General features: G+C 43.1%; 1 protein-coding gene across 1 annotated transcript in view; it reads right to left on the minus strand.

Moving 5' to 3' along the window:
* Positions 1-369: 369 nt before the first annotated feature.
* The window catches only part of LOC124143175 (protein fuzzy homolog), a 141,972-nt gene continuing 117,122 nt past the window's right edge, over positions 370-25,219 (minus strand). The window contains exons 5-11 of the mRNA XM_046512031.2: positions 12,565-12,762; positions 7,371-7,466; positions 5,782-5,885; positions 4,995-5,074; positions 2,695-2,796; positions 1,342-1,474; positions 370-522 (exon numbers count right to left, since the gene is read on the minus strand). Coding sequence (XP_046367987.2) covers positions 465-522; positions 1,342-1,474; positions 2,695-2,796; positions 4,995-5,074; positions 5,782-5,885; positions 7,371-7,466; positions 12,565-12,762 — 771 coding nt within the window. The 3' untranslated portion in view covers positions 370-464. The remainder of the gene's footprint in view (positions 523-1,341; positions 1,475-2,694; positions 2,797-4,994; positions 5,075-5,781; positions 5,886-7,370; positions 7,467-12,564; positions 12,763-25,219) is intronic.

Consider the following 25,219-nt stretch of genomic DNA (forward strand, 5'->3'; position numbering starts at 1 on the left):
TAACAGGCTCTCCCCCTTCTCCTCACCCTAACAGACACTCCCCCTTCTCCCCATCCCAACAGACACTCCCCCTTCTCCCTACCCCAACAGACACTCCCCCTTCTCCCCACCCCAACAGACACTCCCCCTTCTCCCCACCCCAACAGACTCTCCCCCTTCCCTCCACCCCAACCCATGCTCCCCCTTCTCCCCACCCTAACAGACACTCCCCCTTCTCCCCACCCCAACAGACGCTCCCCCTTCTCCCAACAGACACTCCCCCTTCTCCCCACCCCAACAGATGCTCCCCCTTCTCCCAACCCCAACAGACACTCCCCCTTCTCCCCACCCCAACAGATGCTCCCCCTTCTCCCCACCCCAACAGACTCTCCCCCTTCTCCCCACCCCAAGTGACACACTGATACTTTTAGTTGGTCCCAGAAACAGGCTGTTCAAGTGAGAGCTGTGTCCCTCGTCAGCCAGCATCACAACTGCATAACTTTGTCCTTGACTAGAGTGGTGAGAGTCTTCTGTGTGACAGACCTGAAACACAAACAACACATCAACACTGCCGGGAATGAGTGGATATCACTACCAAACAACTCAAATATCTACACACCTGTGGATGAAGAAATCAGGCGATGAATCATCACTGCAATATTTAGGCACTAGCAACCCGAGTCAAGGTTTTTCAAGTTTTGTTTGGTCAAGTCAGCTCAACTAATGACACTATATATATTGCCACTATTATGTATCAGACTATATAAGATAGCTTTGCGATAAATCGCAAAGAACAACGAAACATTGTTCTAACATGACGTCATTTCTGGCGATTCGAATATCCGCTCGCAACTCGATGACATCATATATTGGACGACGTTATTTTTGAGAAGGAAGTGTCTAGTAAGTTGTTCCCAATAGATGTAGCTGGGCTACACAGATAAACATAGCGGCCGAATGACCACATCCAAATGTGGGAGAGGTATGACAGTCTGTGTCTGATGGTCGATGTGAGGATTGTGAGAATATGCCGGAAATCCCAAACTTAACCCACATATTCGTAAAATGGACTTGTCCGACATTTCTGTGATTCTATTCTGGGAGTTATCATTATCAAAATTTGCTTACATATTTTTAAAGTATGTACATTTTATCAACATCCTAAGAGGCTGTACATAACGTTGATATCCCATAGAAGAAATATACGACTCGTGGTTATTTATTCTACAATAAAACACTGCAGGGAGAATTAACTATGCAGAGTGAGATTATTTCCCTCGTATGCTTTTAAGATGGAGCTGCGGATTGTTTATTTCATCAATCCTTCGTTCTATGACTATTCCCACTGTGTTTCCATCTTACCGCATAGCGAAGGTGGGGATGCTGACATCGTAGATGACGAAGATCTGGTGTTGCCCCTCCTGCAGAGCATAACACTTGTGAGACTCACACACCACGTACGTCTCTGTGGCCTGATGGGGGAACTCAGACGGACCTGAACAGTGAGTGAGTGAGTGAGTGAGTGAGTGAGTGAGTGAGTGAGTGAGTGAGCGAGCGAGCGGGTGTTTTGGTGGGGATAATCCCCACTTATAAACCTACTGCCACTATTGCCTATTGTATTGTAGCATACAAACCTCTCAAGAGGTTATTACAAGATAGAAAGATACCTACAAAAGAATGTTCAATTTCAGATGTCATGACTGTCTATGACTGGTTTTGTCTATGCTGCACATATTTCTTCTCTTGCACAATTTTGATCTAATTCCTTTTATACTACGACACACTGTATTGTATCAAAATAAGATATCTTGATGTTTTCTTATTTTTTCTGTTATTTCTTGCATATAGACAGTTATACATGCTTTATCCTTCACAGAAACACTGTTTCATTGTGACTATGAAGTTTAACGCTGCACTCAGCATGTTCTGTTCATATGGCAGTGGCCTGTAAATACCGGCAGATGTATTGATATTACAAGCAACAATCAATGATGTCAGAGTACAACCAAGAGGGAAGTCTGGAGTAGACCTGAGTAAGCTGGGGGGTTATCGGTTATTGTTTACTAACAAAACTTCAGAGCGGTTGATGTCCTGTCCGGGGGCATGGGTGGCCCAGTCGTCTAAGGCGCCGCGATTCGCTGTGCAGAGTTGCGTCCCTTGGGCACGCCAGAAACCTATGATTGTGGGTTCGAATCCTGGTTCGCCCCAATTATGTTTCTAGGTTTGTCAGCACCATACCCGTGCTCATGGGTTTCACCGAAGTGAAAAACGTCTGAGACCTGCATAACTTAGGGCTTTCCTCCCACATTAAGCTGACACACAGTGATATAACTCAAATACTGTTAAAAGCGGCGTTAAAACTAAATCACTCACTCACGATGTCCTGTCCCTTATTTTGCCCTGTAATACCAACTGATGGAAACATGGAGTAATTTGGTGCACAGATTGAAAAGAACTTTGTTGTATCACTATATATCAGCTCCAGGGAAGCAGGGTTCAATACTGATGCCACAGCAGGACATCTTTTAATCAGGGTTTCATTTTCACAGCATGTATACTATTAAAAAGAGGTTAAAGAACACCTGATTCTTTCATAGTATCAACCAAGTCAGCGAGGCCTGACCATCCGATCCCATAAGTCGCCTATTATGATAAGTGTGGTTTCCTGAGGACCAACTTTAACCCAAAAGTTCACAGGGGAATAAAATTTGTAACCTTTTGTGCTGTTTTCAATGTTTGCTGAGAGGTAAGTTCCGATGACTTTCTTGTAGAAGGCACGCAGGATCTCCCTCTTCCTGTCGGGGGTCAGGATTTTGTCTGAAACATAAACTAAGGCTGTATTCCTCATGCATCCTTTTGTATCCCGGGTACAAGCTGTGTTATCTGCAAGACAATCGTTTAATGTGCCAGACAATCGGTTAATGTGCCAGACAATCGGTTAATCTGCCAGACAATCGGTTAGTGTGCCAGACAATCGGTTAATCTGCAAGAGAATCATTTTAAATGCAAGACAATCGGTTGAACTGCAAGACAATCGGTTGAACTTCAAGACAGTCAGTTAAACTGCAAGACAATCGGTTGAACTGAAAGACAATCGGTTGAACTGAAAGACAGTCAGTTAAACTGCAAGACAATCGGTTGAACTGAAAGACAATCGGTTGAACTGCAAGACAATCGGTTGAACTTCAAGACAGTCAGTTAAACTGCAAGACAATCGGTTGAACTGCAAGACAGTCAGTTAAACTGCAAGACAATCGGTTGAACTTCAAGACAATCGGTTGAACTTCAAGACAGTCAGTTAAACTGCAAGACAATCGGTTGAACTGCAAGACAATCGGTTGAACTTCAAGACAGTCAGTTAAACTGCAAGACAATCGGTTGAACTGCAAGACAATCGGTTGAACTGCAAGACAATCGGTTGAACTGCAAGACAGTCAGTTAAACTGCAAGAACATCGGTTGAACTGCAAGACAATCGGTTGAACTGCAAGACAATCGGTTGAACTGCAAGACAATCGGTTGAACTGCAAGACAGTCGGTTGAACTGCAAGACAATCGGTTGAACTGCAAGACAATCGGTTGAACTGCAAGACAATAGGTAAAACTGCAAGACAATTGTTGAAACAACCAGCTCCTCTAACAGTGCACACATTATGACATATTCACATCACCAGTGGTTACAAGCATGATCAACATCCACATCATCAGGTAAACATGGCACTATCAGCCAAGTCAACAAAGTTCTTGTCGTCCTGCTACTGACCCTGAACATCGACAGGGAGACGAGCATGAGGTACTCGGGGCCGATTCTGTCCCGGAATACCCACAGGGCGACAAGCATGAGGTACTCGGGGCCTATTCTGACCCGGAATACCCACAGGGAGACAAGCATGAGGTACTCGGGGCCTATTCTGACCCGGAATACCCACAGGGAGACAAGCATGAGGTACTCGGGGCCTATTCTGACCCGGAATACCCACAGGGCGACAAGCATGAGGTACTCGGGGCCTATTCTGACCCGGAATACCCACAGGGCAACAAGCATGAGGTACTCGGGGCCTATTCTGACCCCGAATACCCACAGGGCAACAAGCATGAGGTACTCGAGCCTATTCTGACCTGGAATACCCACAGGGCGACAAGCTTGATGTACTCGGGGCCTATTCTGACCCAGAATACCCACAGGGCGACAACCTGAGGTACTCGGGGCCTATTCTGACCCGGAATACCCACAGGGCGACAAGCTTTAGGTACTGGGAACCTATTCTGTCCTAGAATCCCACACGGAAACAAGCATGAGGTACTGGGGACCTATTCTGTCCTGGAATCCCACACGGAAACAAGCATAAGGTACTGGGGACCTATTCTGTCCTAGAATCCCCACAGAAAGACAAGCATGGGGTACTAGGGACCTGTTCTGTCCTAGAATCCCCACAGAAAGCCAAGCATGGGGTACTAGGGACCTGTTCTGTCCTGGAATCCCCACAGAAAGCCAAGCATGGGGTACTAGGGACCTGTTCTGTCCTGGAATCCCCACAGAAAGCCAAGCATGGGGTACTAGGGACCTGTTCTGTCCTGGAATCCCCACAGAAAGCCAAGCATAAGTTACTGGGGACCTGTTCTGACCTGGAATCCCCACAGAAAGACAAGCATGGGGTACTAGGGACCTGTTCTGTCCTGGAATCCCACAAGGAAACAAGCATGGGGTACTGGGGACCTATTCTGCCCTGGAATCCAAACAGAGAGACAAGCATGAGGTACTGGGGACCTGTTCTGACCTGGTATCCCCACAGGGCGACAAGCATGGGGTACTGGGGGCCTATTCTGCCCTGGACTCCCAACAGAGAGACGAGCATGGGGTACTGGGGGCCTATTTGCCCTTGAATCCCCACAGGGAGACAAGCATAAGGTACTGGGGACCTGTTCTGTCCTGGAATCCCACACGGAAACAAGCATGAGGTACTGGGGACCTGTACTGACACAGAAGGCCCATATTAATATTCAAGGTTTTCTGACCTGGGTGTTTGGACCGATCTCCAACCAGGAAGTCCACACTGCACAGACATCGGGGGGACTCGGTGTTGACCACAACAAACCTGAAACAGCAGCGCAGAACAACAGCAATGAAGAAACTTCAGCAGTTGCTTTTATACAACTCGACACCTGTTAGGATTCTTGTGGAGATTTGCAACATGATATTGAGTTCTGAATGGTCAAATGTTACAAATGTTATATTTGGAATAACACTTTCTTGGTAAAGTACAGATTCTCATATTTGTTTTGGTTGAGTCCCGTCCAGGATTCGAGCCCACACTGCCAGAGTGAGACCACTTTCTAAATGGCATTGTGTGTTCATAGCCATGGGGGCCGTGCTAATGTACACTTGTCAGAGGGGTACACAAAGTACGTGATCTAGACTACCAGTTGTCGGACTTTCATTTTGTTGAAGCTTCGGTGGCTGAATGGGTCAGGTCGCTGACTTTGTGTGCTGGCGATTTGGTCCCTTACTCTGGCGGTGTGGTTTCGAATCCCAGATGGGACTCAACCCAAAAAAGTATGAAAATCTCTACTTTACCAAGAAAGTGTTATCCAAAATATAACATTTGTTAACAACAAGTACCATATTTTAACGTCTTTTGGTATGACGCGGCCGGGAATCGAACCCCGGACCTTCCGCTCTCGGGGCGGACGCGCTACCACAAGACCACGGAGGTGGTCTCTCTATCTATGACAAGCATTGACTTGATTATGACAAATGGCAAGATATGAGATGAGCTGAATCATATCACAGTATGTGTCCTACCCAAGAATGTTGTTGTCGAGCCCCAGGGCGGGGGGATAGTTCCGGGGATGGTGGTTCCTCACTGCCTTCAGGGTGTCATGGCTGGCCCTCCAGAACCGGTTCACCTGGGAACAACATTTTAGAAGCTTCTGGTTTGAATGAGTGAATCAGACCAGAGCACCGATCAATTGAATTAAAATCGATCTTTTACCTCAAAACTATCTACCTACAAGTTATATCGTGGTCAGGATACACCAAAGTGAGTGAGTGTGATTTTACACGGTTTAAGCAATATTCCAGCTCTATCATGGTGGGGGACACCAAAGCAGGTTCTTTAACATGACATAGAAATTTATTCACTAATGATTTTTCCCTTCAAAATTGACGGCAGAAACGTGGAAGTGATTTTTCTCTCCCATTGTTATCTCCCCTGTTTCCATGGCTACAAAATGGCGGTGACTGACCATGCTGACGATGACACTGTTGCGATAAGATCTGCATGTGTCAATCACTGTCAAACACTTTACCTCCTAAAATATTGCAATACATATCACAATACAGACATCATTTATCACAATATATTGCGATACAATTTTATCCAAATACACAGCCAGTAAATAATGGGTGAAATAAAATAATTGAATGGAGTTGTAAGCTATTCCTTATAGTTGTTTCAATATTGAAACATCATGCTCTTATAACAAATCAGGTTCAGTATTTTCAATTCAATAGTTTCTGGGCCAAATCAAAATAAGCAAACATTTATAAAATATATAATACAGTCGTGCCTTGTTTATACGGACACTTGCGTCATTTCACAATTCGTCCGTATAAACGAATTTCCGTATAACTGAAACGAGCTTCTTACTGGAAGAGTTACTTCCCTTCAATAATGCAACTTATGACAGATGACAGAGCAAACAGATACATCCACTCAATCTTTATTCATACACGTTTCAAAAAGTCTGTCATGGAAGTTTGAACTGTCACCAATTGTCGATTTTCCTATGGTATGTCCAAATGCAGTGCTATAATGCTTACTGATGGTTTCTAAACTTGCTGACGGGTGTTTTTCTTCAAACAGACAAATTTCCCTTTTTTTCGCATGCTGCAACTGCGTGTCGCTTACGTTTCGCTGGTTGACAGGCCATCCTTACACGACTTTGACCTCTGACCTCCACAGACGCCATATTTATCGAAGGGGATTACATGTACAATAAACAAGCTCGTCTCAAACGTAACTCAGTGTCCCTTGGTTAACTGACTTCTCACGAATCAAAGGATTACCAACAGCGGAAGGATTACCACCAGCGGAAGTGTATTGTCCGGATAAGTGAGACAATTTTGTGTGCATTTCAGTGTTTTGTGTATGAAAATGACCGTCCGGTTCCGGAAACTGAATTTCCGGATATATAGGTAAATTTATATAGTAATTATTTCGTTTTGAATGAAAATCGTCCGGGAACCAAGGTTTCCGGATATCTGAAGTCCGTATAAGCGGGGCATGACTGTATATACAATGGCATAATTGAAGTAAGATCTCAGCTATTTGCAAACATGTAAATTACACAATATGAACTGCTACATGTAAGGGGAGACAACTGCTGTACCTCCTGTGAGAGTTCTGTGAGTGAGGGGGTTGGACCCGTCAGGATGCACACCTCCACATGCTTCAGCAGCTGGAACGTCAGGAGGCGATGTGGCACCTGGAACACCATTGTCAGATATACAATAGGAGGTGATGTGGGACCTGGAACACCATTGTCAGATGTACAATAGGAGGCGATGTGGGACCTGGAACACCATTGTCAGATGTACAATAGGAGGTGATGTGGGACCTGGAACACCATTGTCAGATGTACAATAGGAGGCGATGTGGGACCTGGAACACCATTGTCAGATGTACAATAGGAGGTGATGTGGGACCTGGAACACCATTGTCAGATATACAATAGGAGGCGATGTGGCACCTGGAACACCATTGTCAGATATACAATAGGAGGCGATGTGGCACCTGGAACACCATTGTCAGATATACAATAGGAGGTGATGTGGGACCTGGAACACCATTGTCAGATGTACAATAGGAGGCGATGTGGGACCTGGAACACCATTGTCAGATGTACAATAGGAGGTGATGTGGGACCTGGAACACCATTGTCAGATATACAATAGGAGGTGATGTGGGACCTGGAACACCATCGTCAGATATACAATAGGAGGTGATGTGGGACCTGGAACACCATTGTCAGATGTACAATAGGAGGCGATGTGGGATCTGGAACACCATTGTCAGATATACAATAGGTGATGTGGGACCTGGAACACCATTGTCAGATATACAATAGGAGGTGATGTGGGACCTGGAACACCATTGTCAGATATACGATAGGAGGTGATGTGGGACCTGGAACACCATTGTCAGATATACAATAGGAGGCGATGTGGGACCTGGAACACCATTGTCAGATGTACAATAGGAGGCGATGTGGGACCTGGAACACCATTGTCAGATATAAAATAGGAGGCGATGTGGGATCTGGAACACCATTGTCAGATATACAATAGGGCAATGTGGGACCTGGAACACCATTGTCAGATAAACAATAGGAGGCGATGTGGGACCTGGAACACCATTGTCAGATATACAATAGAAGGTGATGTGGGACCTGGAACACCATTGTCAGATATACAATAGGAGGCGATGTGGGACCTGGAACACCATTGTCAGATATACAATAGAAGGTGTTGTGGGGCCTGGAACACCATTGTCAGATGTACAATAGGAGGCGATGTGGGACCTGGAACACCATTGTCAGATATACAATAGGAGGCGATGTGGGATCTGGAACACCATTGTCAGATATACAATAGAAGGTGATGTGGGACCTGGAACACCATTGTCAGATATACAATAGGAGGCGATGTGGGACCTGGAACACCATTGTCAGATATACAATAGAAGGTGATGTGGGGCCTGGAACACCATTGTCAGATATACAATAGGAGGCGATGTGAGACCTGGAACACCATTGTCAGATGTACAATAGGAGGTGATGTGGGACCTGGAACACCATTGTCAGATATACAATAGGAGGCGATGTGAGACCTGGAACACCATTGTCAGATATACAATAGGAGGCGATGTGAGACCTGGAACACCATTGTCAGATATACAATAGGAGGCGATGTCGGACCTGGAACACCAGGAGGTTTTATTACCAAGCAGACTAAGTTGTCAGATATATGACAGGAGGTATTATTTCACTACAGGCAACATTGTCAGATGTATGACAGGAGGTATTATTACCCTACAGGCAACATTGTCAGATGTATGACAGGAGGTATTATTACCCTACAGGCAACATTGTCAGATGTATGACAGGAGGTATTATTACTTGTTAAGAAAGACAGATTTATTATAGAGTGGAAGACAGAGTAGTGGAGAAAGATGGACTTACTGTGGGGCTGTGAAGAAGAGAAAAATAGACTTACTGTAGGGCTGTGTAGAGGAGGAAGATAGACTTACTGTAGGGCTGTGTAGAGGAGGAAGATAGACTTACTGTAGGGCTGTGTAGAAGAGGAAGATAGACTTACTGTAGGGCTGTGTAGAGGAGGAAGATAGACTTACTGTAGGGACGTGTTGAGGAGGAAGATAGACTTACTGTAGGGCTGTGTAGAGGAGGAAGATAGACTTATTCTAGGGCTGTGTAGAGGAAGAAGATAGACTTACTGTAGGGACATGTTGAGAAGGAAGATAGACTTACTGTAGGGCTGTGTAGAGGAGGAAGATAGACTTACTGTAGGGACGTGTTGAGGAGGAAGATAGACTTACTGTAGGGCTGTGTAGAGGAGGAAGATAGACTTACTGTAGGGCTGTGTAGAGGAGGAAGATAGACTTATTCTAGGGCTGTGTAGAGGAAGAAGATAGACTTACTGTAGGGACGTGTTGAGGAGGAAGATAGACTTACTGTAGGGCTGTGTAGAGGAGGAAGATAGACTTATTCTAGGGCTGTGTAGAGGAAGAAGATAGACTTACTGTAGGGCTGTGTAGAGGAGGAAGATAGACTACCTGTAGGGCTGTGTAGAGGAGGAAGATAGACTTATTCTGGGGCTGTGTAGAGGAAGAAGATAGACTTACTGTGGGACTGTGTAGAGGAGGAAGATAGACTTATTCTAGGGCTGTGTAGAGGAAGAAGATAGACTTACTGTAGGGACATGTTGAGGAGGAAGATAGACTACCTGTAGGGCTGTGTAGAGGAGGAAAATAGACTTACTCTAGGGCTGTGTAGAGGAGGAAGATAGACTTACTGTGGGACTGTGTAGAGGAGGAAGATAGACTTACTTGTAGGGCTGTGTAGAGGAGGAAGATAGACTTACTGTGGGACTGTGTAGAGGAGGAAGATATACTTACTGTAGGGCTGTGTAGAGGAGGAAGATAGACTTACTTGTAGGGCTGTGTAGAGGAGGAAGATAGACTTACTGTGGGACTGTGTAGAGGAGGAAGATAGACTTACTCTAGGGCTGTGTAGAGGAGGAAGATAGATTTACTATAGGGCTGTTTAGAGGAGGAAGATAGACTTACTGTAGGGCTGTGTAGAGGAGGAAGACAGACTTACATGTAGGGCTGTGTAGAGGAGGAAGATAGACTTACTGTGGGACTGTGTAGAGGAGCAAGATAGACTTACTGTGGGACTGTGTAGAGGAGGAAGATAGACTTACTGTGGGGCTATGAAGTGGAGGAAGATAGACTTACTTGTAGGGCTGTGTAGAGGAGGAAGATAGACTTACTGTGGGACTGTGTAGAGGAGGAAGATAGACTTACTCTAGGGCTGTGTAGAGGAGGAAGATAGACTTACTATAGGGCTGTGTAGAGGAAGAAGATAGACTTACTGTAGGGCTGTGTAGAGGAGGAAGACAGACTTACTTGTAGGGCTGTGTAGAGGAGGAAGATAGACTTACTGTGGGACTGTGTAGAGGAGGAAGATAGACTTACTGTGGGGCTATGAAGTGGAGGAAGATAGACTTACTGTGGGACTGTGTAGAGGAGGAAGATAGACTTACTGTGGGGCTATGAAGTGGAGGAAGATAGACTTACTGTGGGACTGTGTAGAGGAGGAAGATAGACTTACTGTGGGGCTATGAAGTGGAGGAAGATAGACTTACTGTGGGAGTGTGTAGAGGAGGAAGATAGACTTACTGTGGGGCTATGAAGTGGAGGAAGATAGACTTACTGTGGGAGTGTGTAGAGGAGGAAGATAGACTTACTGTGGGGCTATGAAGTGGAGGAAGATAGACTTACTGTGGGACTGTGTAGAGGAGGAAGATAGACTTACTGTAGGGCTGTGTAGAGGAGGAAGATAGACTTATTCTAGGGCTGTGTAGAGGAAGAAGATAGACTTACTGTAGGGCTGTGTAGAGGAGGAAGATAAACTACCTGTAGGGCTGTGTAGAGGAGGAAGATAGACTTATTCTAGGGCTGTGTAGAGGAAGAAGATAGACTTACTGTAGGGACATGTTGAGGAGGAAGATAGACTACCTGTAGGGCTGTGTAGAGGAGGAAAATAGACTTACTCTAGGGCTGTGTAGAGGAGGAAGATAGACTTACTGTGGGACTGTGTAGAGGAGGAAGATAGACTTACTGTAGGGCTGTGTCGAGGAGGAAGATAGACCTACTGTGGGACTGTGTAGAGGAGGAAGATAGACTTACTTGTAGGGCTGTGTAGAGGAGGAAGATAGACTTACTGTGGGACTGTGTAGAGGAGGAAGATAGACTTACTGTAGGGCTGTGTAGAGGAGGAAGATAGACTTACTATAGGGCTGTGTAGAGGAGGAAGATAGACTTACTGTAGGGCTGTGTAGAGGAGGAAGACAGACTTAATTGTAGGGCTGTGTAGAGGAGGAAGATAGACCTACTGTGGGACTGTGTAGAGGAGGAAGATAGACTTACTGTGGGGCTATGAAGTGGAGGAGGAAGATAGACTTACTGTGGGACTGTGTAGAGGAGGAAGATAGACTTACTGTGGGGCTATGTAGAGGAGAAAGATAGGCTTACTCTAGGGCTGTGTAGAGGAGGAAGAAAGACTTACTATGGGACTGTGCAGAGGAGGAAAATAGACTTACTCTAGGGCTGTGTAGAGGAGGAAGATAGACTTACTGTGGGACTGTGTAGAGGAGGAAGATAGTCTTACTGTGGGACTGTGTAGAGGAGGAAGATAGACTTACTTGTAGGGCTGTGTAGAGGAGGAAGATAGACTACCTGTAGGGCTGTGTAGAGGAGGAAGATAGACTTATTCTGGGGCTGTGTAGAGGAAGAAGATAGACTTACTGTGGGACTGTGTAGAGGAGGAAGATAGACTTACTTGTAGGGCTGTGTAGAGGAGGAAGATAGACTTACTGTGGGACTGTGTAGAGGAGGAAGATAGACTTACTCTAGGGCTGTGTAGAGGAGGAAGATAGACTTACTGTAGGGCTGTGTAGAGGAGGAAGATAGACTTACTTGTATGGCTGTGTAGAGGAGGAAGATAGACTTACTGTGGGACTGTGTAGAGGAGGAAGATAGACTTACTGTGGGAGTGTGTAGAGGAGGAAGATAGACTTACTGTGGGGCTGTGTAGAGGAGGAAGATAGACTTATCCTAGGGCTGTGTAGAGGAATAAGATAGACTTACTGTGGGGCTATGTAGAGGAGGAAGATAGACTTACTGTGGGACTATAGAGGAGGAAGATAGACTTACTGTGGGGCTATGTAGAGGAGGAAGATAGACTTACTGTAGGGCTGTGTAGAGGAGGAAGATAGACTTACTGTAGGGCTGAGTTGAGGTAGAAAGACTGGCACATCGCGAGATGAACAGTGCGGCATGGAGGGAACCAAGAGTGACAACAGCACCAGTTCTGTGGGGGAGAAACTCCACCATTTCCTTGTCGCCACGGCAATTTTCCCATGGACTAATAAACAGCCATAAGGACTCCCAGCAGCCTCGGCAAAAGCATCGAGAAAGTTCTGAAATCAGAAGGTAGAGTGACTCATTCCTCAAGTATCTCAGGAAGAGAGTAAAGAACGTAAAATTTAGATCCTATCGCTTGTCTGGGGCAGGTTAGCAAGAAATAGTTTAAATAGGTTCAGTGACATCAAACAAAATTATAAAAAGAAAGTCTAATCACAGGGAACAATTGTCATGATTTCATTTCCATAAAATTATTGGCAAAGTTTTCAAGCTCCTTAAAATAGATTTCATTGGCTGCCATAGCAACTGTATTGAAATTCATGGTTTGGAACAACGCATTGATGAGAATACTTTTTTTAATTTTCAGATGGCAATAATCTGGAACATACTGGGAAACAAAAGCAGATCAGTGATGTTGTAGAGAGTGAGTGAGTGAGTGAGTGGGTGGGTGGATGAGTGAGTTAGGGTGAGTGAGTGAGTGAGTGAGTGAGTGAGTGAACATATTCCACAAATTTTGTCAAACATATGTTTTCCACATTGCCAATAGCTACAGAAAAATATCCTTACTCAACTTAACATCAGGGTTTTTCACGCCTTTTATCATAAAACCCGTCACTTTCCACAACATGTTCCACTAGCAATTGGACACCTTGATTTTAAATCATTGGTAGTGATTTTCGTGTGTGGGGAAGCAGCGGTGGGGACGATGTGGACACTATCAATGTTTGGAGCAGATTCATGCAAATACAAAATGTTAAGTCTCATTGATGATGGAATTACCCTTCAAATATACCATCACCAGGGCCATTTGGCCGGAGATACACTATAAGCGATATGTACACTCAATAAATCTGTCGCTATGTTAGAGCCATATCACAATCTGATGATTGCCCAAAGAACTTTGAAATATCCTATCAGAGTATTCTGAGCCATCTAGTACCTTTATTAATTTCAAACAAACTCAATTTCCAAATAATTTCAGTAAAATTTCAGTTATTTTTTTATGTGATTATCTTTTCCTCTGCTTTCATAGGCAGAACTTATTTTCGTTTCCATATTGATAAATATTCTTACTGGGTATTCAATGTCTTCATAATTAACAGATAAAAAAACATATGTCCTCAATTCGGTTCCTTTTCTACATTTCAGCATGATTATTCGTCACAAAACAATCTGCTATACACGGCACCATCAAATCAATACCCGTCCCAATCCTTATGCAATCAGTATGTTGAAATGTGTAAAATAACTCCTTTATTTGACAGAGGTGAAAACAAAGTGGGGGATGTATTCATACCAACAATCACAGCTGATGGAGTTGACATGGCCAAAGAAATATGCAGCAATAAACCATGAAAATATCTGCCAGCACAGGTGACTTGAATGTTGCATCACGATTCCCATCCTAATTTACTGGGACAAAAGCTTGCCCCCGATAAATTGCTGCCGTAAAAGGGAGGTAACTCTTCATGGCTTGAGCGGCAGAACAAAGGACTAAGGGGTGGAGGGGTCATACAAGGGCCCCTTCTGTATCTAATCAGAAAGAAATGAGTCACTATTTGGGGATATTTTCCTTACGCTCTGTAAATAATTGATTATTTATCAGGGAATATTTAATGGAAAATAAATTGCATTTGCAGTTTGATAGGAAAAAGTCTTTTGCACTATGTGCAATCTATGGATTTGTACATTCATAATTAGTGATGAAAATAAATTGCAAAATAAAATTCCATGACAATTTAGGCTTTGTTAATCAAATAACTAAACACATGGCCAACTGCCATCAAACACAGATTGAAGGAATTTTGTCTTTGTTTGAGAAGAATTAAGAAGAAGCTCCTACTCAAAATGATTGACAGGCCATATACGAGCTATTTAATGATCAAAGTTCATATATCTATTTCAAATTAATGTATTCATAATCCATGTCTCACTTTGATATATTTAATGTTCAATTATGATATAGAAATAAGTACAAAAAGCACCACATATTTATATTTTAATAAATCCAATAAATTGAAACACTTAACTTTTTCATTGAAGCAATTTTAAATATTAATTCAAATTAATCATAAAATCAATTAGAACATTAGCAAGTAATTACACTACAACACAAATGACAAATCACAGGTCAAACATATTCAGTGGAATAGCTCAAATATTAATCCAAAAATGGTAGAATTTAGAATAGAAAGACAGCAGTAGAATTTAAAGTGACGATGCATTGCTTTCCGATACATACAATTTGACACAAAAGAGGCACCCTCTCCCCAGCTATTGCTGTGCAGGCTAACATGGTCATATGACAATGGATGCAAACGTGATTTGTACACACTTCATTTACCAATAAGAGTCTGAATCATGCCACGAACACTCAATGACAACTCGGGGGACCCATGGGATTTGCCAATTCGGGGCTTTAGTCTACGCTGTGATTTCTACCCCTGGGGCAAAATGAAATTATGCAAACACGGAACTATCTATGTTGCAGTAAGCTTGAGGGTTATAGTGTTAGGGCCGGGAGACAAGTGCACCATGACATGCCTGATGAAGAGAGAGATGCTGTGCTGTGTCCGACACATGCTTCGCTGTGCTGGTTTCACAATTATACAAAAAGGTTAGGGAACCAGGTCATTATTAGCTGAAGTGAAGCTTAATTTGGAATTTTTTGCTGAAATGGTTTGAACTGTTACAATCGTTTGCAGTTCAGGAATCAAGGATGAAATTAAGTTTGAATTTTGAAACATACTGTTTATTTTTTCTATTTATCTCTTATTGTGATAATTGCTAGTAATGGAATAAATATAAAATGGATTTCATACATTAGTACAAAGTGGTATTACATTTGATTGTGAGAATTTAATATCAATATTTATACACATTAAGAAAATATCATGAATTAAAGATTCAGATAAATTATTTCAAATGGTAGTATTATTTTATTTCACCAGCTATAGTGTTTTAGTTCAAATTTGGATGTGAACAGATGCCTGTAATATTACAGTAAATACCTTAGACATGAATTGTCACATCAGCATATTTTCACAAGTTATATATTTCAATTTTCATCTACACAGAAAGAGAGAATGCTCGTCAGGGTCTGAGGACTGTAAGCTGAGTGCGATGATATAGCTCTCAAACAGCTGAACAAAACCCCATACATAAACAATGATAGCGATATCAGCCAAGAAAACATTCTTAAAACTAAACACTAATCTCCTTAAAACACATTACAAATATGATTAAAAGCATATGTATTATAACATATTTTTTTGTAATGGACATTTTCTAGAAGTTGTTGAACCATTACCCTGGGAGGAAGATGGAATGTGGGGGATGGTGCTGACGAAAGATTTGACAAACTGAAAATGATGATGGACCAGAGTCGGAGTTTGCTAAAAGAATGTTTGATGAGGTTCACTGTTAGACATGTCAACTAGCCTGACACGCACACTTTTGTGAAATAATTATCTGAAATTTCTACTGAAATCAGTGTTAGAAATTGGCACTATTCCTATAGTCCTTCCCAAACTGCCACTAGTTCAGGTATCATAAGGACTAGAAGAAATTTGCCATTATTAAGGGTTATGCTATGTGTTATCATTATAAGGACAAGAGGACTAAATACCGTATTCGACGTAATAAGCGCCCACGGCGTTATTTGCTAATATATTGGCTAGTGAACAATCCCAATTAGCACCCCTTCCGATTGATCAATGAACACAAGACTTATTTATTCGTGTATAATACGCACTCGTTTGTTATATGCACCCTTAATTATGGGCAATTAAATTCTTGAAAATATATCTATCGTGTATAATACACACAGATTCTTCTTTTATATCATTCTAGGCTAACCACAAAATTTACAATCTTTCAACCTCGTTTTTAATCTCACCAAAATTATATTCTAATAAGAGCCCCCTATTTCTAATTTTGAGAGTGCCCTGTGCGCTTATTACGTCGAATACGGTATGTTAGTTTCTAACCCTGTGAACTGTTGTCATTTGTTGCACCTGATGGTTGTGATATCGTGGACAGTAAATATAGCCTTGCACCTCCCATGTTCCTATGTAAGACGTAACCTGTCATCAACTCGACACCTAGCATGAGCTTCTCGTACAGCGTCAGAATCCTCATTCTCTAAACTATAAACCATTGGGAATATAACCCAACACATAATACAATTTCACACAATTTAACAGAGCAAGCATGAATAATATCACATCAAATATTAGTGACATCACTGGTGGAACCTGAGTTTATTTCACACAACCACTAACACTTTTGCTTTAAGAATAGAATTTAAAATTACTCCTTGCTATAGGGTTGAACAAGCTTGTACTTACAGGCCAAACTTACAGTGTTGTATTCACAGTCAAACGTCACATTCAATCAGAATTTTTCCAACTTCTTTGTTATTTTCAGATATCTACCTAATAAGATTCTAAGTTCAAGCAGAGGTAATCAGATTGGCCTCCCAAGTCTATTCCTTGAGTCCATAATGACATCTACACGAGTTCCGTGTATGTGAAAACTGTGGTCATAGATGCAGATGGCTATAGGAAGTTTCACTGGAAATTGGAAATTGACTTGACAACCTTTGAAGCCCTGACAGAACCAATTTATTGGCTTTTAATCAAAGTACTTTATGTGTATCAGAAAACTCTTGAGTTTACTGTTTTAACATGAGGGTTTCAATGTGATTATGTTTTATCACTCATAATAAATTCCCGCGAAATAATTATTCCTTATATTCGACTTTTTTAAATTATTAGAACCCAGTGATAGTTCCAGCATCGTGCACTACATATACCGCTTTCAATCTTGATTGAAACATCACTTTTCATTTGAAATCAGCTTTTAAAAGGCATTTGCATTTCATATTCAAATTTATTATAATTTGAGTGGTATTCCAGAGCTATTTACATATTCCTCTATACTGTCCGTGTGACAACATATTGACGGATCAATATTCACAACATCTAAATTGACACTGTCATTACTGACTGATTGCCACGAAGCAAGACCTTTTTCATACAACCGATGTACGTTACTTTTTCCCAGATAAATCAGTTGGCTGAACACACCAATCTGCTAAAGCTAGGCCGGAGCAATGGAGACTATAGAATTCTAATTTATCATGACTGTGTCGTATTATTCAAATACTGTGCTAGCATTCAAACGTCATGCTGATATGATACAGATAGACACCAACTTGCCCTTACTAAGGTAAGGTACCACAGCGTCATTTACAAAAATGTCAGGTATCTTTATCAAAGTTTAGAAATCTTCATGAAATACTCTTATTGTTTGTTTGTTTGTTGTTTAACGCCGAACTCAGCAATATTCCAGCTATATGATAGCGGTCAATAAATAATTGAGTCTGGACCAGACAATCCAGTGATTAACATCATGAGCATCGATCTACACAATTGGGATAAGATGACATGCATGAACAGTCATTGCGACTGACCACCCGATCGCTCTAGTCGCCTCTTATGACAAGCATAGATGCCTTTTACAGAAAGCATAGGTTGCTGAAGACCTATTCTACCCCAGATCTTCACGGGTCGAAATACTCCCAAACAAAAAGACTATGTGTGCCTTCAATCACCCAAGTTAGGATATATTCTAGCAAGAGCCTTGGTCCACTTCAAAGGTGCTAGTAGTGACAGGACTATCTTAACCCCTGGACCATCAGTTCTCCTTAGATCCAATCAAGCTCTGGACCCATATGTCTTAAATATTCAAACCCCGAGATTATCAGTTCCCTCTAGAGCCATCCAAGATCTGGACCCATCAATCTTCAATATCTAAACCCAAGGCCATCAGTTCCCTCTAGATCCAACAAGATCTGGACCCATCAATCTTCAATATCTAAACCCTAGGCCATCAGTTCCCTCTAGATCCAACAAGATCTGGACCCATCAATCTTCAATATCTAAACCCAAGGCCATCAGTTCCCTCTAGATCCAACAAGATCTGGACCCATCAATCTTCAATATCTAAACCCAAGGCCATCAGTTCCCTCTAGATCCAACAAGATCTGGACCCATCAATCTTCAATATCTAAACCCAAGGCCATCAGTTCCCTCTGGATCCAACAAGATCTGGACCCATCAATCTTCAATATCTAAACCCTAGGCCATCAGTTCCCTCTGGATCCAACAAGATCTGGACCCATCAATCTTCAATATCTAAGCCCTAGGCCATCAGTTCCCTCTGGATCCAACCGAGATAGGGTCCCATCTGCCCTTAATATCTTAAATCTGGATCATCAGTTCCCTCTTGAACCAACCAAGATCTGGACCTGTCGGTCTTCAATATCAACACCCTGCACCATAAGTTCCCCTTAGATCCAACTAAGAACTGGACCCATATATCTTTGATTTTCAAACCCCTGGACCATCAGCTACCTCTAGATCCAACCAAGATCTGGACCCATATATCTTTGATTTTCAAACCCCTGGACCATCAGCTACCTCTAGATCCAACAAAGCGCTGTGCCCATATGTCTTTAATATTTAAACCCCTGGACCGTAAGTTTCCTCTAGAACCATCAAAGATCTGGACCTGTCGATCTTCAATATCTGAAGCCTGGATCATCAGTTCTCTACCAAACCTCACCTAGATTGACCCATCTCAACTTCTGGATCTACCCTCCCATGCAATATCTGGGTCCATCCATCACATGACACATCTGGATCCACCCTCCCATGCAATATCTGAATCCATCCATCACATGACACATCTGGATCCACCCTCCCATGCAATATCTAGATCCATCCATCACATGACACATCTGGATCCACCCTCCCATGCAATATCTAGATCCATCCATCACATGACACATCTGGATCCACCCTCCTATGCAATATCTAGATCCATCCATCACATGACACATCTGGATCCACCCTCCTATGCAATATCTAAATCCATCCATCACATGACACATCTGGATCCACCCTCCCATGCAATATCTAGATCCATCCATCACATGACACATCTGGATCCACCCTCCCATGCAATATCTAGATCCATCCATCACATGACACATCTGGATCCACCCTCCCATGCAATATCTGAATCCATCGATCAGATGACACATCTGGATCCACCCTCCCATGCAATATCTGAATCCATCCATCACATGACACATCTGGATCCACCCTCCCATGCAATATCTGAATCCATCCATCACATGACACATCTGGATCCACCCTCCCATGCAATATCTGAATCCATCCATCACATGACACATCTGAATCCATCCATCACATGACACATCTGGATCCATCCATCACATGACACATCTGAATCCACCCTCCCATGCAATATCTGAATCCTTCCATCACATGACACATCTGAATCCACCCTCCCATGCAATATCTGAATCCTTCCATCACATGACACATTCGGATCCACCCTCCCATGCAATATCTGAATCCATCCATCACATGACACAATCGGATCTACCCATCCCATCCCAACATTGTCCAAACCGCTCTCCTGTCCCAAACCCTCTCTTGGCAAATCTCCTCTATTTTCCAAAGCCCTCTATTATCCAAACCTCTCTATTATCCAAATGCCTCCATGGTCCAAGCCCCTCTATTGACCCAAACCTCCTTTTTCCAAACTCCTCTATTGTCCAAAATGCCTCTTTTGTCCAAATACTTTATTGTTCAAACCTTTCTAATGACCCAAACCCCTCCATTATCCAAAACCCTCTATTGTCCAAATGCCTCTGTTATAAAAATCCCACTATTGCCCCAAACCCTCATTTATCCAAACCCCTCGAATAACAAACAAACAGAACATCTCACCCAAAGATCCCCCTCATTAATCCATGCAATCCCCAGTATCAACCTTGACAACACCCTCCTCCCCTTGACCAGCTCTGCTGTGACCCCTGACCACGCCCATACAGCCATCCTTCCTCAACATAAGCTTTGAGAATGTAATAATTCCTCTTCAAGCCTATTACCCTGGTTGACTATAATACCAGCACTGATGGCAGGCGCTGTGTTGAAGCTTTCAATCACATCTTCTCAAAGGTAGTGCTTGTCACTTTGATCCAATCTATTACCTCTTCTAAGTAAAAAGGTGGACAAAAAATGACATAACCATCATGTAATTTTTCTGAAGTAGTTCATGGCATTTAACATCAAGCATTTTTTTCAGTCTATGAGCGGGAGGTGGTAATTTTGTTGTCAGATGAAAATGAACGGTGTTTAGTTATGAAAAGGAAAGCTGAAAAGATTGATACCTAACATCTACCTACAAGCAGATCGTGCCAAGTTGGAAGAAAACAGCAGTGATAAAAAACAACAAATAAGCACTTTAACTGACAATTCACGCATGGAATAGGAACATGAACATTTTAACAACCACACTTTATATTGGATCAAGGTCAAGGCCATTGATAAAACCATTTCAAAAATTAAGCAAAATGTTTCCAACTTAAGAGGTTGCATGAATACACATATATACTAAGAAAGATGATAATCTAAAACCAGGAATCCATGATTTCCAAAGTAAGAAAAAACGATGAAATTCCATCAACAATTTACTGAGATGTGTATGTTCGGTCATTAAAAAGTTGCGGAACATCACACTTGTGTTACATTTGAAATTAGCATGTTTGGAAACAGTATTAGTTGTAAGTGAGATTAAAAGGTATTTCAGCCTCACTATGCTATTGATCCCTCGGCTCGCTCATTTCAATGTTCATTTCAACGCCAATAACTTGAAATGTAATATTCCAAGAATAACTCATTTGGAAAAAAGTTCAGTTTCGAAACTTGGAGCCATGAATTTGTAAAAACTAAAATTAAAACTCTGCGCTGTACAAGACACTGAAAGGTCAGAGTATCCTAACCAATTGAATTTAAATTGGTCCAATTTAAATACTTATTAAAGAAAACAATTAAATTTCAAAAACCTGCTCTGCTGTTGAATGACATTTATTATTACAGAATTCGATTAATATGTAGCCATACTTGCTGAGGTAGCTGGAACCTTCCTAGTCCCTGCTTCGTGCTTGTCATAACAAAATACAGTTTTTCTGCTTTAGAATGATTAAATTATAAATATTAAATAATCAGGTTTATTACCATGCATATTTCTCTATATATACAATACAGGTGAAAAAATTATCAGTAATTATCATATCAAAAAATCTTTCAGAATTTGAGGGATAATCTTTACATAGCTGTAAAGTTCTGTTAAAATGACGCCAATAGGACTGATATCCCTAAGCAATATTCTCATTCTGAAGGTTTGACGTGGACGTGATAGTAAAGTAGTTTTTTCTTTCAGCAGCTCCAGGCATTTATTAGAATCTAAATGTCCATACTTACAGTTTTATGTTAGCTTGAATAATTACTTCCACTTTGATATATATCGTGTGAAAGTATTCCTATCAGCAGTTTGTCATTTAGGACCTAATAATGATATTTGTTGTCAAACAAAAATTGTATTTCGTTGAAATGAAAAATGAGAAATATAATAATTGGATTTGAATTTTCTAGCTATGGAGCTTAATTTTCTGATTGCTAATAAAAATATAGTTTCATCTTTTTGTGAAATATGTTATGGTTCATTATCTCTGGTCGTTTCAACGAAATGTTGATCACTGAGAGATATGTAATGTCACTGGCCATTAGTTTAACAGGTTCATCAACTTTCAGAATACAGTTGAGCCCCAGTGTCATGAAGTCCTGTACGAATATCCGAGGCTTGACACATCCGACTTATTATTGTCTGACCTAGCCACCAACCACAGAAAGCAAACATACCCCGTGTTATGACAATAACATCTTATAACAAGGAATAAAAACAAGCATTTGTCATATCTACATTTATGCATCATCGCACCTCAATGATGTGGAACATTGCTTATAATATCAATCACACACACACAACACACACACACGCACACACATGCGCAACACACAAACACACATGCACAACACACACACACACATGCACAACACACACATGCACAACAAACGCACACACATGCACAACACACACACACACACATGCACAACACACACATGCACAACACACGCACACACATGCACAACACACACACACATGCACAACACACACATGCACAACACACGCACACACATGCACAACACACGCACACACATGCACAACACACACACACACATGCACAACACACACACAACACACACATGCACAACACACACACACATGCACAACACACACACACATGCACAACACACACACACACACACACACACACACATGCACAACACACAACACCCGCACACATTCATTGAGTGAGTGAATTATGTTTAACGCCGCTTTTAACAGTATTCCAGTTATATCACAGCGTGTCAGCTCAATGTGGGAGGAAAGCCCGAAGTGATGCAGATCTCAGACGTTTACCACTTCGGTGAAATCCACGAGCACGGGTATGGTGCTGACAAACCTAGAAACATAATCGCGGCGAACCGGGATTCGAACCCACAATCATAGGTTTCTGGCGTGTCCACGGGACGCAACTGTGCACAGAACAACTTTATTATTCTACTGTAATGGCGACGCTTCGGAATAGATCCTGATATTGTTGTCAAGCAAGGCTGAATAATGAACATGGTACAGAATATATAAAGTATATATTTATGTTATCCATAAATGGTGCCTACTTTGTACATTGATGTCCTGATTCAACCGTGGGAAACAAACAGAATACTTGGGGGCGATCCTGCCTGGAAACCCCTATCAAGAGATAAGCGGTATTCCTGGGCATATTCTATCCTGGAAATCCCAAGGGGAGATAAGCATGGAAAATTTGACACCTATCCTGCCCTAAAATACCCACAGTGAACTCTGCATACAACAGAAAATACAAACTGAGCTTATATAATATTAATTTCTGAGTTTATCGAGATCCTGATGGCTTTGCGAGGGCAAACAACAAAGGTTCATGGGAGGGGGCACCAACAGGCAAGCTACATTGCTGGAGGGGGCACCAACAGGCAAGCTACATCGCGGAAAGGGGCACCAACAGGCAAGCTACATTGCGGGAGGGGGGACCAACAGGCAAGCTACATCATGGGAGGGGGCACCAACAGGCAAGCTACATCGCGGAAAGGGGCACCAACAGGCAAGCTACATTGCGGGAGGGGGGACCAACAGGCAAGCTACATCATGGGAGGGGGCACCAACAGGCAAGATACATCGCTGGAGGGGGCACCAACAGGCAAGATACATCATGGGAGGGGGCACCAACAGGCAAGATACATTGCTGGAGGGGGCACCAACAGGCAAGATACATTGCAGGAGGAGGGACCAACAGGCAAGCTACATCATGGGAGGGGGCACCAACAGGCAAGATACATTGCTGGAGGGGGCACCAACAGGCAAGCTACATCGTGGGAGGGGGCACCAACAGGCAAGATACATCACGGGAGGGGGCACCAACAGGCAAGCTACATCATGGGAGGGGGCACCAACAGGCAAGCTACATCATGGGAGGGGGCACCAACAGGCAAGCTACATCATGGGAGGGGGCACCAACAGGCAAGCTACATCACTGGAGGGGGCACCAACAGGCAAGATACATCGCTGGAGGGGGCACCAACAGGCAAGCTACATCACGGAAAGGGGCACCAACAGGCAAGCTACATTGCGGGAGGGGGGACCAACAAGCAAGCTACATCATGGGAGGGGGCACCAACAGGCAAGCTACATCGTGGAAAGGGGCACCAACAGGCAAGCTACATTGCGGGAGGGGGGACCAACAGGCAAGCTACATCATGGGAGGGGGCACCAACAGGCAAGATACATCGCTGGAGGGGGCACCAACAGGCAAGATACATCATGGGAGGGGGCACCAACAGGCAAGTTACATCGTCGGAGGGGGCACCAACAGGCAAGCTACATCACGGGAAGGGGCACCAACAGGCAAGCTACATCGCTGGAGGGGGCACCAACAGGCAAGCTACATCGCGGAAAGGGGCACCAACAGGCAAGCTACATTGCGGGAGGGGGGACCAACAGGCAAGCTACATCATGGGAGGGGGCACCAACAGGCAAGATACATCGCTGGAGGGGGCACCAACAGGCAAGATACATCATGGGAGGGGGCACCAACAGGCAAGTTACATCGTCGGAGGGGGCACCAACAGGCAAGCTACATCATGGGAGGGGGCACCAACAGGCAAGATACATCATGGGAGGGGGCACCAACAGGCAAGCTACATCATGGGAGGGGGCACCAACAGGCAAGATACATCATGGGAGGGGGCACCAACAGGCAAGTTAAATCGAGGGAGGGGGCACCAACAGGCAAGCTACATCATGGGAGGGGCACCAACAGGCAAGCTACATCGTTGGAGGGGGCACCAACAGGCAAGCTACATCATTGGAGGGGGCATCAATAAGCAGGTTCACACATTGCACCTTTGTCAGGAGTCTAACCTGTTTCAGCATGATGGTATGACTTGAAGACAAGCTTCTTAATAATCATAATCA

This window comes from Haliotis rufescens, unplaced genomic scaffold, assembly GCF_023055435.1.
Source record: "Haliotis rufescens isolate VD_foot unplaced genomic scaffold, xgHalRufe1.0.p SCAF_6, whole genome shotgun sequence".
NCBI classification, from domain to species: Eukaryota; Metazoa; Mollusca; class Gastropoda; order Lepetellida; family Haliotidae; genus Haliotis; species Haliotis rufescens.